Genomic DNA, 16,645 nt, shown 5'->3' on the forward strand with positions numbered 1-16,645 from the left:
ACCGTTACTACGGGAGATGATGCTGTCATAGAATGACTAGGCCTATTACCCATAATGCTAATTGACTGGAAATTCCAAGTCAACTGCGCTGCTGTGCTTAAAGTCTGACGGGCCCACGTGTAACATCTTAAACATCTCATCATGACCCGCTTCCCTGTTTTCCCCAACACTTACAAGTAATCCACAAATCCCTTCAAATAATGCTGTCAAATTAAGTAAGGTATATAACAAGTCAAATAAGCTCTTGGCCTAAAACAAGGGAACAAACGTGAGCTGGTAGACATTGGACAGGTGGAAATTACAGTTACACACTTGGATGTGGTCACATCGGTGCGAGTTACAAATTTTAGATGGTCACTTTACTCAAAACATTCTATTTTTGGAGCAGCTAAAACCATGATTTGATCAAACGGTAACATCCTGATTCCTGCATCAAGGTGTTTTCCCTACTGCCCCTGTTTCTCTCTGTGCCCCCCGATTAGACTAGATGAAGAGAAGGGGAGGAAGAGAAAAACGAATTTGCACAAAGCTGGCTGTACTGTGTTACGTCTACTCCATGAGACCGGATTGGCTGGAAAAATAAGTAGGCTGCTGTTGTGGTTGTTTTCGTGTTTCCCCTTCCTCAGTGATTAGCCCCAAGTGAATTCGCCTACAGTATATGATAGCCTGTTTGTTCTCAAAAAGATGTAAGAAAATGTATCTCTACTGAACAGAATAAACAGAAATTCTGGAACCCTATTTTGACAGTACTTTTATAGCAACAGCAGCCTAATTGTCAACCCAAAATTCATGCCAATCACTGGTTTACGTGTTTTGCATCAAAATATCTTTATTTTGCATTCCTGCTTGGACATGTGGGATGAAACAATGCATTTCTTGAATAAATCTCTTGAATAAGTCTGGAGCATTCCTATACTGTTTTTTAAATATACATAGACAACATGGGGCCAACATTGAATTTGAAAGAGAAAACAAGTGCCATGATCCCACAGGAAATAGGCCGATGAGAGTTTTTTAAATGCTCCAGATTTGAGAATAATGGTATATCCAGAGACCTAAATGCAGAACAGATAAACACATTTTTGATTTGCAGGAGGAGAGAATTTCGTTAAATAAAATTATTCATTTCCAATGAATTACCGTCCGAAAGGACAGGGTGTCCCGCTAGTATTTTACTGAACGGGACTGGAGAAAGAGCAGGAGCGGGACCTATATATGTAAATAGTCTGTTTTGCATATAAAATGCTTTAACTTCAATATTCCAGAGTAATAAATTGCTCAAAGTGAGAGGCGTCGCACATAGCCCCAGGCAATCTGGGAGTCATTAAAGGGTCAAATGGACTGAAGTGGACATAAAGCCCAGTAATTCAATGATGGCCGGGCTATGAAGGAAAATTTACATGGAGATAAAAATTGAGAATGGGAGTGAAAGCTGGAGCAAGAGAGGGAGGAGGGGAGGGATAGAGAGACTTAAGGAGAGATGATACAAAGAGAGAGAGAGAAAGAGAGAGGGAGGGAGTTTCGAGTCAGAGGTGGAGAGAGTGAGGGAGACTTACAAATGAAGAGTAGGCGAGGGCCACCGTTCCGGCTGCCACTTCTGCGATGAAAATAATCAGGATGATGGAGAAAAACTAGAACAAGACAAAGAAAAAGGACTTGGCTTTAGATTAGAGGAGCTGACTGCAACCTCAACCACAACCATAACACAACCACAAGTTCACAAAATAACACAGCTATAACACAACCACAAGTTCACAAAACAACCATAACACAACCACAACTTCACAAAACAACACAGCTATAACACAACCACAAGTTCACAAACACAACCATTACACAACCACAAGTTCACAAAACAACAGTAACACAACCATAAGTTCACAAACACAACCATAAGTTCACAAACACAACCATTACACAACCATAACACAACCACAAGTTCGCAAACCAACCACTACACCATACCACAACACAACACACAAATACAATACAACTGCAACAACTAAACAAACCCTATCCAACCACAACAACTAAACAACCCCTATCCAACCACAACAACTAAACAACAACTAAACAACCCCTATCCAACCACAACAACTAAACAACAACTAAACAACCCCTATCCAACCACAACAACTAAACAACAACTAAACAACCCCTATCCAACCACAACAACTAAACAACAACTAAACAACCCCTATCCAACCACAACAACTAAACAACAACTAAACAACCCCTATCCAACCACAACAACTAAACAACAACTAAACAACCCCTATCCAACCACAACAACTAAACAACAACTAAACAACCCCTATCCAACCACAACAACTAAACAAACCCTATCCAACCACAACAACTAAACAACCCCTATGCAACCACAACAACTAAACAACAACTAAACAACCCCTATCCAACCACAACAACTAAACAACAACTAAACAACCCCTATCCAACCACAACAACTAAACAACAACTAAACAACCCCTATCCAACCACAACAACTAAACAACAACTAAACAACCCCTATCCAACCACAACAACTAAACAACCCCTATCCAACCACAACAACTAAACAACAACTAAACAACCCCTATCCAACCACAACAACTAAACAACAACTAAACAACCCCTATCCAACCACAACAACTAAACAAACCCCCTATCCAACCACAACAACTAAACAACCCCTATCCAACCACAACAACTAAACAACCCCTATCCAACCACAACAACTAAACAAACCCCCTATCCAACCACAACAACTAAACAACAACTAAACAACCCCTATCCAACCACAACAACTAAACAAACCCCCTATCCAACCACAACAACTAAACAACCCCTATCCAACCACAACAACTAAACAACCCCTATCCAACCACAACAACTAAACAACCCCTATCCAACCACAACAACTAAACAAACCCCCTATCCAACCACAACAACTAAACAACAACTAAACAACCCCTATCCAACCACAACAACTAAACAAACCCCTATCCAACCACAACAACTAAACAACCCCTATCCAACCACAACAACTAAACAACCCCTATCCAACCACAACAACTAAACAAACCCCCTATCCAACCACAACAACTAAACAACCCCTATCCAACCACAACAACTAAACAACCCCTATCCAACCACAACAACTAAACAACCCCTATCCAACCACAACAACTAAACAACAACTAAACAACCCCTATCCAACCACAACAACTAAACAACAACTAAACAACCCCTATCCAACCACAACAACTAAACAACAACTAAACAACCCCTATCCAACCACAACAACTAAACAAACCCTATCCAACCACAACAACTAAACAACCCCTATGCAACCACAACAACTAAACAACAACTAAACAACCCCTATCCAACCACAACAACTAAACAACAACTAAACAACCCCTATCCAACCACAACAACTAAACAACAACTAAACAACCCCTATCCAACCACAACAACTAAACAACAACTAAACAACCCCTATCCAACCACAACAACTAAACAACAACTAAACAACCCCTATCCAACCACAACAACTAAACAAACCCCCTATCCAACCACAACAACTAAACAACCCCTATCCAACCACAACAACTAAACAACCCCTATCCAACCACAACAACTAAACAACCCCTATCCAACCACAACAACTAAACAACCCCTATCCAACCACAACAACTAAACAACCCCTATCCAACCACAACAACTAAACAACCCCTATCCAACCACAACAACTAAACAACCCCTATCCAACCACAACAACTAAACAACCCCTATCCAACCACAACAACTAAACAACAACTAAACAACCCCTATCCAACCACAACAACTAAACAACCCCTATCCAACCACAACAACTAAACAACCCCTATCCAACCACAACAACTAAACAACCCCTATCCAACCACAACAACTAAACAACCCCTATCCAACCACAACAACTAAACAACCCCTATCCAACCACAACAACTAAACAACAACTAAACAACCCCTATCCAACCACAACAACTAAACAACCCCTATCCAACCACAACAACTAAACAACCCCTGTCCAACCACAACAACTAAACAACCCCTATCCAACCACAACAACTAAACAACCCCTATCCAACCACAACAACTAAACAACCCCTATCCAACCACAACAACTAAACAACCCCTATCCAACCACAACAACTAAACAACCCCTATCCAACCACAACAACTAAACAAACCCCCTATCCAACCACAACAACTAAACAACCCCTATCCAACCACAACAACTAAACAACCCCTATCCAACCACAACAACTAAACAACCCCTATCCAACCACAACAACTAAACAACCCCGATCCAACCACAACAACTAAACAACCCCTATCCAACCACAACAACTAAACAACCCCTATCCAACCACAACAACTAAACAACCCCTATCCAACCACAACAACTAAACAACCCCTATCCAACCACAACAACTAAACAACCCCTATCCAACCACAACAACGAAACAACCCCTATCCAACCACAACAACGAAACAACCCCTATCCAACCACAACAACTAAACAACCCCTATCCAACCACAACAACTAAACAACCCCTATCCAACCACAACAACTAAACAACCCCTATCCAACCACAACAACTAAACAACAACTAAACAACCCCTACCCAACCACAACAACGAAACAACCCCTATCCAACCACAACAACTAAACAACAACTAAACAACCCCTATCCAACCACAACAACGAAACAACCCCTATCCAACCACAACAACTAAACAACCCCTATCCAACCACAACAACGAAACAACCCCTATCCAACCACAACTCCTACACTCCTCATGGCTTCGTAATCAGCCTTTGTCCTGTCATGTTATTGTAAAGGCCCTTCGATAAAGGACAGCTAACCGTTGATTAGACAAAGGAGAACAGGGAAGTGGTTTAATGTGAACGCTGAAACAAGCGATAAGCATCTTCTCCTGGCTGTAAACAGTAATGTATCCTACATGGATTACTATCCGTTAGAATCTATCAGTCTGAGTAATGAACAACTTAGTATGTGATGGTGCTTATGGGGGAAATGTCCGAGCTGTGCTACATTAAATGGACTCGTGGGGTAGTTAGCCACAGTGTTAATGAACATTAACGCCCCCTCTTCAGGACTACACTGGAGAAAGATCATCATCATGAATAGGGTACCTTGTTTTGTGAACTGTGTATATAGATTCATTGCAAGATTGGAGAAGTGGGTATGTTAAGTCTATAATACGGTCATGTATGATATATGTATATATGTGTAGATATAGTTAATAATGTACATTATGGTTTTGGAGTTATGTTGACTTAGCAGTTAGAGTAAGTTAATTGGCTGTGTTCAGTATAGCAGTTAGTGGATGTTAATTGGCTGTGTTCAGCATAGCAGTTAGTGTAAGTTACTTGGCTGTCTTCAACAGTGGGCCTGTAATCTGGACTGTACCTACCAGTAGCAGCAGACACTTGCTCCCCTTGTGGGCTCCACAGCAGCCCAGTACACCCAGTAGAACCAGCACTCCTCCAATAGCGATGCAGAAGAAGCACACATTGACAAACTGCGTGTCGAGGGTGGAGAAGGGACTCAGCACCTGTAGGAACAAACCCTTATCCACACGCACCCAAATCCCCACACCCAGCAGGGTCAGACCCCCCAGCTGGAAACACACACACACACACACACACACACACACACACACACACACACACACACACACACACACACACACACACACACACACACACACACACACACACACACACACACACACACACGGGATACACATAGGTCAATACACGGGAAGACACTTGCAACCCACAAGGTACCATGGTTCCTTGAGATGTGTATAGGCTGTGTGCTCTTCCCTGGTCGTCACTTAGTTAAATAAAGGTTCAATTAAAAAAATACAAAATAAAAATAAAACCAATAGCTACTTCCTAGTTTGAATGAAATAGGAAGTGAGTGTGTCAGGAAGAGGGAAGCGATGTCGACTACATGTTGTGGTCAGAAAAGTTTGGTAACTAGGAAACTGTTTATAGTTTAAAAGCCTAGTTTTCTCACTCTATACAAATTATAACATTCTTAAAGACTTGTTTAAAGGATTTTGTATCGATTGTCGAGAGAAGTTTTCTCTAAGGACCAAAGTTTGGAAGGCTATTGCTAAGGTCTACAACTGAGCTTGTAAAATCAATCCTTACTTCATTTCATGCGGCTAGATTATCTCTATTTTGTAGCTTTTTTTGGGGGGGGTTTCTTGCCTTGTTTTGGGACTGAACTGAATTTCACATTTACTTTTATTAGAGAACAAAGACATTGTTGCTGAACTAAAACACCACTTGATTTAGCAGTTTTATCCGCTAGGTCAACAGCTCTTTCATGAGGTAATAAGTGTGTTGTGTCACTACCCTATCCTACCTCTGTACGACACCACCACATCATCTGCTGTGTAGCTCTTTCCTGGTGTCAATGACCTAAAGCACCCCCTTTGGCCTCATGGGTGGAATTGTATTCATATTTTTCATAATTTCATAATTAACAAAGATATATATGTATAATTTTATTTTATTTTAAATAATGACGAACATCCAGTGTTTCTATGTCAAACAGTTTTGTTATATTTCAGTCTTCTGGGATGTATACTGAACAAAAATATAAAACGCAACATGCAACAATTTCAAAGATTTTACTGAGTTACAGTTCAGCCAGGCCCACCCACTTGGGAGCCAGGACCAGCCAATCAGATTGATTTTTTCCTCACAAAGGGGCTTTATTACAGACAGAAATACTCCTCAGTTTCATCAGCTTTCCAGGTGGCTGGTCTCAGATGATCCCGCAGGTGAAGAAGTCAGATGTGGGGGTCCTGGGTTGGTAGAGCAATTAACATTGAACTCTCTGGCAACAGCTCTGGTGGACATTCCTGCAGTCAGCATGCCAATTGCACGCTCCCTCAAAACTTGAGACATTTATGGCATTGTGTGACAAAACTGCACTTTTTGAGGTGGCTTTTTTGGTCCCAAGCACAAGGTGCACCTGTGCAATGATCATGATGTTTAATCAGCTTCTTGATATGCCACTGTCAGGTGGATGGATTATATTGACAGAAATGCTCACTAACAGGGATGTAAACACATTTGTGCACAACATTTGAGAGAAATAAGCTTTTTGTACATATGGAACATTTCTGGGATATTTTATTTCAGCTCATGTCGCATTTATATTTTTATGTATTTTTACATAAATATAAATGTCAGTGTTCTTTGTCTAGGAAATGAATGAATATGATTAATGCTAAAAACAAACAGCACAATGTATCTGACATGGTACAGGTGTCTTATTATGTTAAGCCCATAACAATGTGTGTGAGGTGTAGATTTGTTTAAGACCCAAGAACCACTCTGTGTGACCCTGATTTAGCCCACTGCAGTCAAAAGGTTAAGAGGGGGTCAGGGAGAGCGGAAGATTCATTTATTTTGTCAGCCCGAGGCTTCTGTTATATACCAGCCGAAGAGAACTTGGCCTCTTGTTACCTTTCCTAAAGGAAACACTGCCCTTTCCCCATGACCCCTTTTCTCTCTCCACCAATACCAGACAGCTCAATAGGCAGGGATCCACTTAGTGATCATCTTGACCTGTTCTCTCTGTGTGACATGCAGAAGTCAACCATGGAATTATATCTGGATTATCATGTAATGGAGGGATCGTCAGGAGGTATCTATCTATTTTCTGATTGGCCAGGAGGAGAACGTTATATTTCTACTCGGCTCTGCCTGATGATGTCATAGGACTACTGGAGAACCAACTCTAGCTCTTTAGGTATAATCTGGAACTCTGGTCTAGCTCTCAACAAATGTTATTTTATGTACAAATGTAGATACCTACTTCACACATTGATTCACGTAATGGAATCAATTTGTGGCAATGCGAGGCATTGGAAAACCTCCCTGGTCTTTGTGGTTGAATCTGTGTTTGAAATGCACTTCTTGACAGAGGGACTTTACAGATAATTGAATGTGTGGGGTACAGAGATGAGGTCATCATTCAAAAATCATGTTAAAGACTATTATTGCACTCAGAGTGAGTCCATATAACTTATTACATGACTTTTTAAGCACATGTTTGACTATTTTTACTTATTTATGCTTGCAACTATTTAGGCTCACCATAACACAGAGGTTGAAGACATTTAAGATTTTCATTTTTTATTTATTTGTAAACATTTCTAAAAACATAATTCCACTTTGAAATGATGGGGTGTTGTGTGTAGGCCAGTGTCAATAAATCTCAATTTAATACATTTTACATTCAGACTGTATCGCAACAAAATGTGGGAAATAGTCAAGGGGTGTGAATACTTTCTGAAGGCACTATACTGAACTGAATATACCAAACGCCTGGTCTGACAGATCTAATGTTTTGCTTTACCGTTGGATATCATCTTTTCTCTCTCTCTCTCTCTCTCTCTCTCTCTCTCTCTCTCTCTCTCTCGCTCTCTCTTTCTTTCTCTGTAGGTCAGATCAGTGAGAGAGTGGGTGGATGTGTCTCCTCTCCACAGAACAGAAAGCATCTGAAACCTGATATTGTCTGTCGTCTCCAATCAGAGCTATGTCAGTCATATACAGGAGGCCTTCTGCTTTCTGTCAGCTGCACATGAAACTAGGCCTGCCAGTCTGTCTGCCTGCCACCATCCTCCCCATCAGCCCTGATGTCTTCCACATGAGAATCATTTCCCCCTGTATTCCTCTCCTCTCCTCCCCTCTTCCCCCTCTCCTTTCTCCTCAGGGTATCTTGTCTTTTATTTCTTCCTCCACCTGTTCTCAGTGATGAACGCCCTGCTTGGTAAATGTGATACGACAACCATATTCCCCCTAACTCCTTGTCTGGCAGCGTTTTCCCTCTGCCTGATCTAATTGTGGTTGGCTTTCTCTTTTATTTTTTTGCAGGCTAATGCGGTAGATGGAATGCCACCTGCCTGGGAAGCCCTGTCAGACACCATGAGACCTGTCATAGATCACATAGAAATCAGGTTAGGACTTGAGGTCAACTGGGTAAATGGGATAGGTGAGTACAATATGGAAGGGACAAATGAAAGATATTAGGGCTGGAGGGATTGAATAGGAGACTTCCGAACAGAGCCATATAGGCCTCTGGAGAGGGGGAGGGGTGAATGGATGAATGAATACTGTTGGAAATGCATTCCAGCTGAAGCTGGTTGAGAGAATGCCAAAAGTGTGCAAAGCTGTCATCAAGGCAAAGGGTGGCTACTCTGAAGAATCTCAAATATAAAAGTAGGTAGGTGTGTCTAAACTTTTGACTGGTGCTGTATATAAGTATACCATTTTTTTCTTTTGTTTTCCATGATATTTTGGCATTAATACGTGTCACATATCAGGTTGCAAACAATGTAAAAATAATCATTATAATTATAATTATAATATTACTTGAGTCAATAAAGCCTTCATACAATTATGGCCTCTTTTTGCATTCTTGAGTTAGGCAGCTACAAAATGCAGGTGTTTCAGCCTTGCTCAGTGCTCTCTATGGTGGTGGGGCTGCCAGCAGAAAATACAGAGCATTGGGGTTGAAAATGTTCTCTAGTTGCATCGTGATTGGCTCAGTGTTCTGTCACTCATGGTGACACTACGTCACCGCCAAATCTAAGGGTAGAGCTCAAAAAGCAACCCCCTTGGGTGCTGCCATATAGTTACATTAGCCCATCCATGAAGGCTCAAGGTCATTGGCCACAGATACAATGATGTCAAATCACATTATATCTACAGTAGCTTTGATTGGACTTTCAAAATCGTAGCCAGCAAGCTAACAGCCATCATCATAAATCAAGTCAACAATCTAGTGGCAAATCCTTTTTAATCCATCTCATATGAAGATAAATAATTAAGAGAAATTATAGATAAAACGTATCGGTGCTCATCAGCCATTAGACAAAAACATTACACAACAAGTTAGAAATCACAAATTCAACAATGAGTGGTTGGGAAGGAATCTGTGGTTAACTGCAAGCATTGCACAGCAATCATTAGCCTACTATTCAGTGGAGTGAATGTGTGGTCCCAAGTCTGGGTTTAAGGGTCTCTTTTCCAAGCTTGAAAGGATAAACATTCAACATTGGCCATGCTGTCAATCCAGCATGACTTCTGCCGAGCTCAAGGCAACTGGAATCTCAGAACTGGGAAATCTGACTTCAGTGAGTTCAAAACAACTAGGAACTCTGGGAAAAAAGAGCTCCGACTGGGAAAATACGTTTTCAACGGTCATCCAACTTGTCAGGAACTTGGGCTTCTTGCTAAAGCTCCGACCTGAAGATCACTGACATCATCATGATTCAACCTGGCTTTTTTCCAAATTCCCAGTTGTCTTGAAAGCACCATAAATCCAGAGAATGCCAGACTTTGATGACAAAGTTTGATGACAAAATTGGCCCATGAAGGACCACCTTCCTGTTCAAGTGAGCACAGCACAACAAGGAGAGTCCAAAATTGCTTGTATGCTGCTGCATAAATGATGTAATATGCCAGGGAGAAGTGTATACTGTAGCTAAGAAAGTAATACTAAGTGTATGTTGTGTAGTAAGATGTTGGTAGCCCATGTGCCTCACCCTAATAATTTGTTCCCTTTTCTCCTCATCATTTCGCCGACTGTTCTGACTTGGTGGTGCACATGTAGCCTATAGCCTGTTTTAGAGAAATGTAATCATTGAATATTGTTAGAGCTTTCATTGTCTGCTCATATGCCCTCTTTATATCCTATGGTTCTGACTTGGTGTACAGGGAGAACACTGTAAGAACAGCCCATGTTCTGAATTCTGTTGCTATACATTTCCAGGTGCTGAACAAATAGTTATATTGACAATGTCTGTCCTAGCTCGCACATTATTGTCTAAATCCCAAATATCCGCTTGTCGTCTCCTTATGCCGTAGCTTGTACATCTCAAGTGTCAGTTGAAACCACGTTTAAGCAAGTCAGCCATATCAGCAATGTTTTTTTTAAAGGCAGTAAATTAGGCTGAATGAACTGTTTCGCTGCCTGACAAGCTCCTCTGATAGCCAGGTGTAGCAGCGGTAAGGTGTTGGGACTGCTTTTGGGACTCTGTTGTAGGACAGCTATATGTAGGCCTGAACAGTTTGTGGGCACCGTTTGACACTGTTATAGTGCCATTAATATATTGTTTAGTGTTGTGTCGTGTAGGGTCTTTGCTGGCATGCATCCCACAAAAATTGAGTGGAGTTTGCTCCACCAAGATGTACATTCTAAAATCGTCAATGGTTGTGTTACAGCCTGAATTCAAAATGGATTCAATATTTTTATTTTCTCACCCATCTACACATAATACCCCAAAATATTTTTTAACTTTGGCGGTGATTACAGCTGTGTGTCTTTCTGGGTGAGTCTCTAAGAGCTTTGCACACCTGGATTGTACAATATTTGCTCATTTATTATTGAAAAATTATTCAAGCTCTGTCAAATTGGTTGTTGATCATTGCTAGACAGCCATTTTCAGGACCTGCCATAGATTTTTAAGCCGATATAGGTCAAAACTGTAACTAGGCCACTCAATGTTGTCTTGGTAAGCAACTCCCATATAGATGTGGCCTTGTGTTTTAGGTTATTGTCCTGCTGAAAGGTGAATTCTTCTCCCAGGTGTCTGATGGGAAACAGACTGAACTGGGTTTTCCTCTAGGATTTTGCCTGTGCTTACAGGTGTATTTCATTTCTTTATCCTGAAAACCCCCCTAGAGGTTTTCTTTATCCTTTATATGAAGAGTGGTACTAAGTGATGTGTTGTGTTGGATTGTCCCAAAACATAACGCTTTCTATTCAGGACAAAAAGTAAATTTCTTGGATTTTTTGTTGCTGCAGTATTTGTATTTTATAAGGATCCACACCATATCCCCAGTATTACTTAAGTGCCTTGTTGCAAACAGGATGCATGTTTTTTGTTTTATTTTTTATTCTGTGCTATTCTGTGCAGGCTTCCTTTTTTCATTCTGTCATTTAGGTTAATATTGCGGAGTAACTACAATTTTTTAATGTTTTTTTATTTAACCTTTATTTAACCAGGTAGGCTAGTTGAGAACAAGTTCTCATTTGCAACTGCGACCTGGCCAAGATAAAGCATAGCAGTTCGACACATACAACAACACAGAGTTACACATGGAATGAACAAAACATACAGTCAATAATACAGTAGAACAAAAGAAAACAAAGTCTATATACAGTGAGTGCAAATTAGGTGCCAATAAATAGGCCATGGTGGCGAAGTAATTACAGTATGGCAATTAAACACTGGAATGGTAGATGTACAAAAGATGGATGTGCAAGTAGAGATACTGTGGTGCAAAAGGAGCTAAATAAATAAATACAGTATGGGGATGAGGTAGATAGATGGGCTGTATACAGATGGGCTATGAACAAGTGCAGTGAGCTGCTCTGACAGCTGGTTCTTAAAGCTAGTGAGGGAGATGGGAATCTCCAGCTTCAGTGATTTTTGCAGTTCGTTCCAGTCAGTGGCAGCAGAGAACTGGAAGGAAAGGTGACCAAAGGAGGAATTGGCTTTGGGGGTGATCAGTGAGATATACCTGCTGGAGCGAGTGCTACGAGTGGGTGCTGCTATGGTGACCAGCGAGCTGAGATTGAGCGGGGCTTTACCTAGTAGAGACTTGTAGATAACCTGTAGCCAGTGGGTTTGGCGACGAGTATGAAGCGAGGGCCAGCCAATGACAGCGTATAGGTCTCAGTGGTGAGTAGTGTATGGGGCTTTGGTGGCAAAACAGATGGCACTGTGATAGATTACATCCAGTTTGCTGAGTAGAGTGTTGGAGGCTATTTTATAGATGACATCGCCGAAGTCGAGGATCGGTATGATGGTCAGTTTTATGAGGGTGTGTTTGGCAGCATGAGTGAAGGAAGCTTTGTTGCAAAATAGGAAGCCGATTCTAGATTTAATTTTGGATGGGAGATGCTTAATGTGAGTCTGGAAGGAGAGTTTACAGTCTAGCCAGACACCTAGGTATTTGTAGTTATCCACGTATTCTAAGTCAGAGCCATCCGGAGTAGTGATGCTGGATGGGCGGGCAGGTGCGGGCAATGATCAGTTGAATAGCATGCATTTCGTTTTATTTGCGTTTAAGAGCAGTTGGAGGCCACAGAAGGAGTGTTGTATGGCATTGAAGCTCGTCTGGGGGTTAGTTAACACAGTGTCCAAAGAAGGGCCAGAAGTATACAGAATGATGTCGTCTGCGTAGAGGTGGATCAGAGAATCACCAGCAGCAAGAGCGACATCATTGATGTATACAGAGAAGAGAGTCGGCCCGAGAATTGAACCCTGTGGCACCCCCATAGAGACTGCCAGAGGTCCGGACAACAGGCCCTCCGATTTGACACATTGAGCTCTATCAGAGTAGTTGGTGAACCAGGCGAGGCAATCATTTGAGAAACCAAGGCTGTTGAGTCTGCCAATAAGAATGAGGTGATTGACAGAGTTGAAAGCCTTGGCCAGGTCGATGAATACAGCTGCACAGTAATGTCTCTTATCGATAGCGGTTATGATATCGTTAACGACCTTGAGCATGGCTGAGGTGCACCCATGACCAGCTCGGAAACCAGATTGCATAGCGGAGAAGGTACGATGTGATTTAAAATTGTCAGTAATCTGTTTGTTAACTTGGCTTTCGAAGACCTTAGAGATGCAGGGTAGGATAGATATAGGTCTGTAGCAGTTCGGGTCTAGAGTGTCTCCCCCTTTGAAGAGGGGGATGACCGCGGCAGCTTTCCAATCTTTGGGAATCCCAGACGATACGAAAGAGAGATTGAACAGGCTAGTAATAGGGGTTGCAACAATTTCGGCAGATCATTTTAGAAAGAGAGGGTCCAGATTGTCTAGCCCGGCTGATTTGTCGGGGTCCAGATTTTGCAGCTCTTTCAGAACATCAGCTATCTAGATATGGGTGAAGGAGAAATGGTGGGGGCTTGGGCGGGTTGCTGTGGAGGGTGCCAACAACAATGTTGTTGAACCATGCTCAGTCTTCTCATATCACAACCATTAAACTCTGTAACTGTTTTAAAATCACCATTGGCCTCATGGTGAAATCCCTGAGCAATTTCCTTGCTCTCCGGCAACTGAGTTAGGAAGAACGTCTGCATCTTTGTAGTGACTGGGTGTATTGATACACCATCCAAAGCCTAATTAATAACTTCACCATATTCAAAGGGATACTCAGCGTCTGCTTTATTATTATTTTTTTTTTACACATCTACCAATCGGTGCCGTTCTTTGTGAGGCATTGAAAAACCACCCTGGTCTTTGTGGTTGAATCTGTGCTTGAAATGCACTACTCTATTGAGGGACCTTACAGATAATTGTATGCGTGGGGTACAGAGATGAGGTAGTCATTCTAAAATAATTTAAAGCACTTTTATTGAACACAGAATGAATCCATGCAATTTACAATGCAATTTGTTGAGCAAATTTGTTGAGCAAAAACTTATTTAGGCTTGCCATAAAAAAGGGGTTGAATATTTGACTCAAGACATTTCATCTTTTCATTTTGTATTCATTTGTAAAAAATTCTACAAACAAAATTCTACTTTGTCGTTATGGGGTATTGTGTGTAGATCAGTTGCACAAAATCTCTACATAATCCATTTTAAATTCATGCTGTACCACAGCAAAATGTGGAATAAATGGAATGGTGTGAACAGGCACTGAGATAGAGCATTATGACCTTGTCAAAAGACTGCATCTAACTGTCCTTCCCAGATCCAGATAAGCATAACTTGACTTAAGACATGATAGTGTATCATATTGTATGGTGTAGCTTTATAAATAACTTGGCTCAGGCACTAATGAAAACCCAGTAGAAAAGGACTTGCACTTCAACAGTCATTTAAACGGGAGAAGCGAGGTGTAATGAAAATTCAGCTTACCAACGCCAAAGTCCCCCTCCATTTCACAAACATCATTAGTTGTAAACGCTAGGCGGAAAACGTAGGTAGCAAAATTAGAGAGTTTAAAGTTAATGACATGAGAACTGCTGAGAGAGAGACAGAGAGAGAGAGACTTAAGAGTTTAATTTTCGCTTCCGCCCAGTGATTTGTGGTATTTGTGGTATATACGTTGGTATGTTGTTGAGTTAATGGTATTGCGGGAGAGGTGGGGGACAGCGAGAGAAAATACTTTTCTATGCATTAAAAGCCATTCTTTGTTGTTTCATTCACACAGGACTCATAAAGATTTAATGCAATAAATTAACAAATGCAATTACTCAGCCCTCGCTTGCCCCCCTGCCCTCGCTCCCCCCTGCCCTCGCTTGGCCCCCTGCCCTCGCTTGCCCCCCTGCCCTCGCTTGCCCCCCCCTGCCCTCGCTTGCCCCCCCTGCCCTCGCTTGCCCCCCTGCCCTCGCTTGCCCCCCTGCCCTCGCTTGCCCCCCTGCCCTCGCTTGCCCCCCTGCCCTCGCTTGCCCCCCTGCCCTCGCTTGCCCCCCCTGCCCTCGCTTGCCCCCCCATGTGCATGTCTGCAATCAAAAGGGAAACATACTCACAAGGATCAGCAAGTTGAACAAGACCATCATAAATTTGAAGAATGTGAAGCATGCCATTTTAATCTGTAATAAAGAGAACATAAATGATTCCGCTGCTTACTTCTCCCTACCTCTCTCTCCCACTCACACACTCAATGAGCTTCTAAAATGAATACATTCTGGTCCCTCTCCCGCCATTTAAAATCACTCGCTGTGAAATGATTGTGCCAACAATGCATCCTGGTGATCAAAAGCTAGTTGAACACAAACAGAGAGAGACCAAAGTAGTCAGTCACAGATTTAACAGGTTCAACAACAGCAACACTGTATTGTATCTTTCTACAGTGATCTTAACATATGAAACCCACCTGCGTTGTAGAGACGACCTGAGAGATAGAGTTAGACTCAGAAGATGACTGCTACCAGTGTGGTGTCTTTTAGGTCCCAGAGAGATGGTTCTCTGGCAGACCAGGGTTCTCTTCAGTACTGCAGAGGATATTTTAGAAAGAAACAAGGGATCCAGGTGTTCAGAACAGGTAACTGTGGGCGTGTGTGTGAATCGAGTCTCTGATTGGTGAGTGAGTGATGGTGTCTGTGATCAGGTATACCAGTACAGGGTGACTTGTACTGCTGTGTCAGAGTGAGGAGGAATACTCTGATGCCCTCAGGGTGGACTGGGTGTGGCCAGGACAGGGACAGGTGACTCTCACCCAGGTGACAGATGAACAGACTGCGGGGACTGAGTGCTGTGTCTGTGTCTCAGGTCACAGTCTCTTCCTGACCCCTGCAGGTATAAACACAGTAGAGACAGAGAGGGGACATACAGGTTGTTTCTAATGTCCGAAAATAGCTTCTGGACATCAGAACAGCAGTCATTAACCTCGATTTGGATTAAGATTTTACTTCAACAAGTCGACAGCTCTGGATGTTTTGCTTACCCCGTACCAGGTCCGATCCACGGGACTCGATAGAGGAAGCAGCAGCAAAGAAGAGGCAAAGTGGCGTCATGATTAGACTACGTCAGCGAGCATCTAGACTGCCCTCTGTTTTGTACAATCCCCAGAGAACAAACTGGAC

General features: G+C 42.1%; 1 protein-coding gene across 1 annotated transcript in view; it reads right to left on the reverse strand.

The window, feature by feature from the left end:
• Window positions 1–16,336, reverse strand: part of LOC118396007 (tetraspanin-1) — a 26,696-nt gene extending 10,360 nt beyond the window's left edge. The window contains exons 1-4 of the mRNA XM_052495105.1: window positions 15,937–16,336; window positions 15,590–15,652; window positions 5,485–5,691; window positions 1,557–1,631 (exon numbers count right to left, since the gene is read on the reverse strand). Coding sequence (XP_052351065.1) covers window positions 1,557–1,631; window positions 5,485–5,691; window positions 15,590–15,646 — 339 coding nt within the window. The 5' untranslated portion in view covers window positions 15,647–15,652; window positions 15,937–16,336. The remainder of the gene's footprint in view (window positions 1–1,556; window positions 1,632–5,484; window positions 5,692–15,589; window positions 15,653–15,936) is intronic.
• Between the last annotated feature and the right edge of the window lie 309 nt (window positions 16,337–16,645).

Source organism: Oncorhynchus keta, chromosome 1, assembly GCF_023373465.1.
Source record: "Oncorhynchus keta strain PuntledgeMale-10-30-2019 chromosome 1, Oket_V2, whole genome shotgun sequence".
NCBI classification, from domain to species: domain Eukaryota; kingdom Metazoa; phylum Chordata; class Actinopteri; order Salmoniformes; family Salmonidae; genus Oncorhynchus; species Oncorhynchus keta.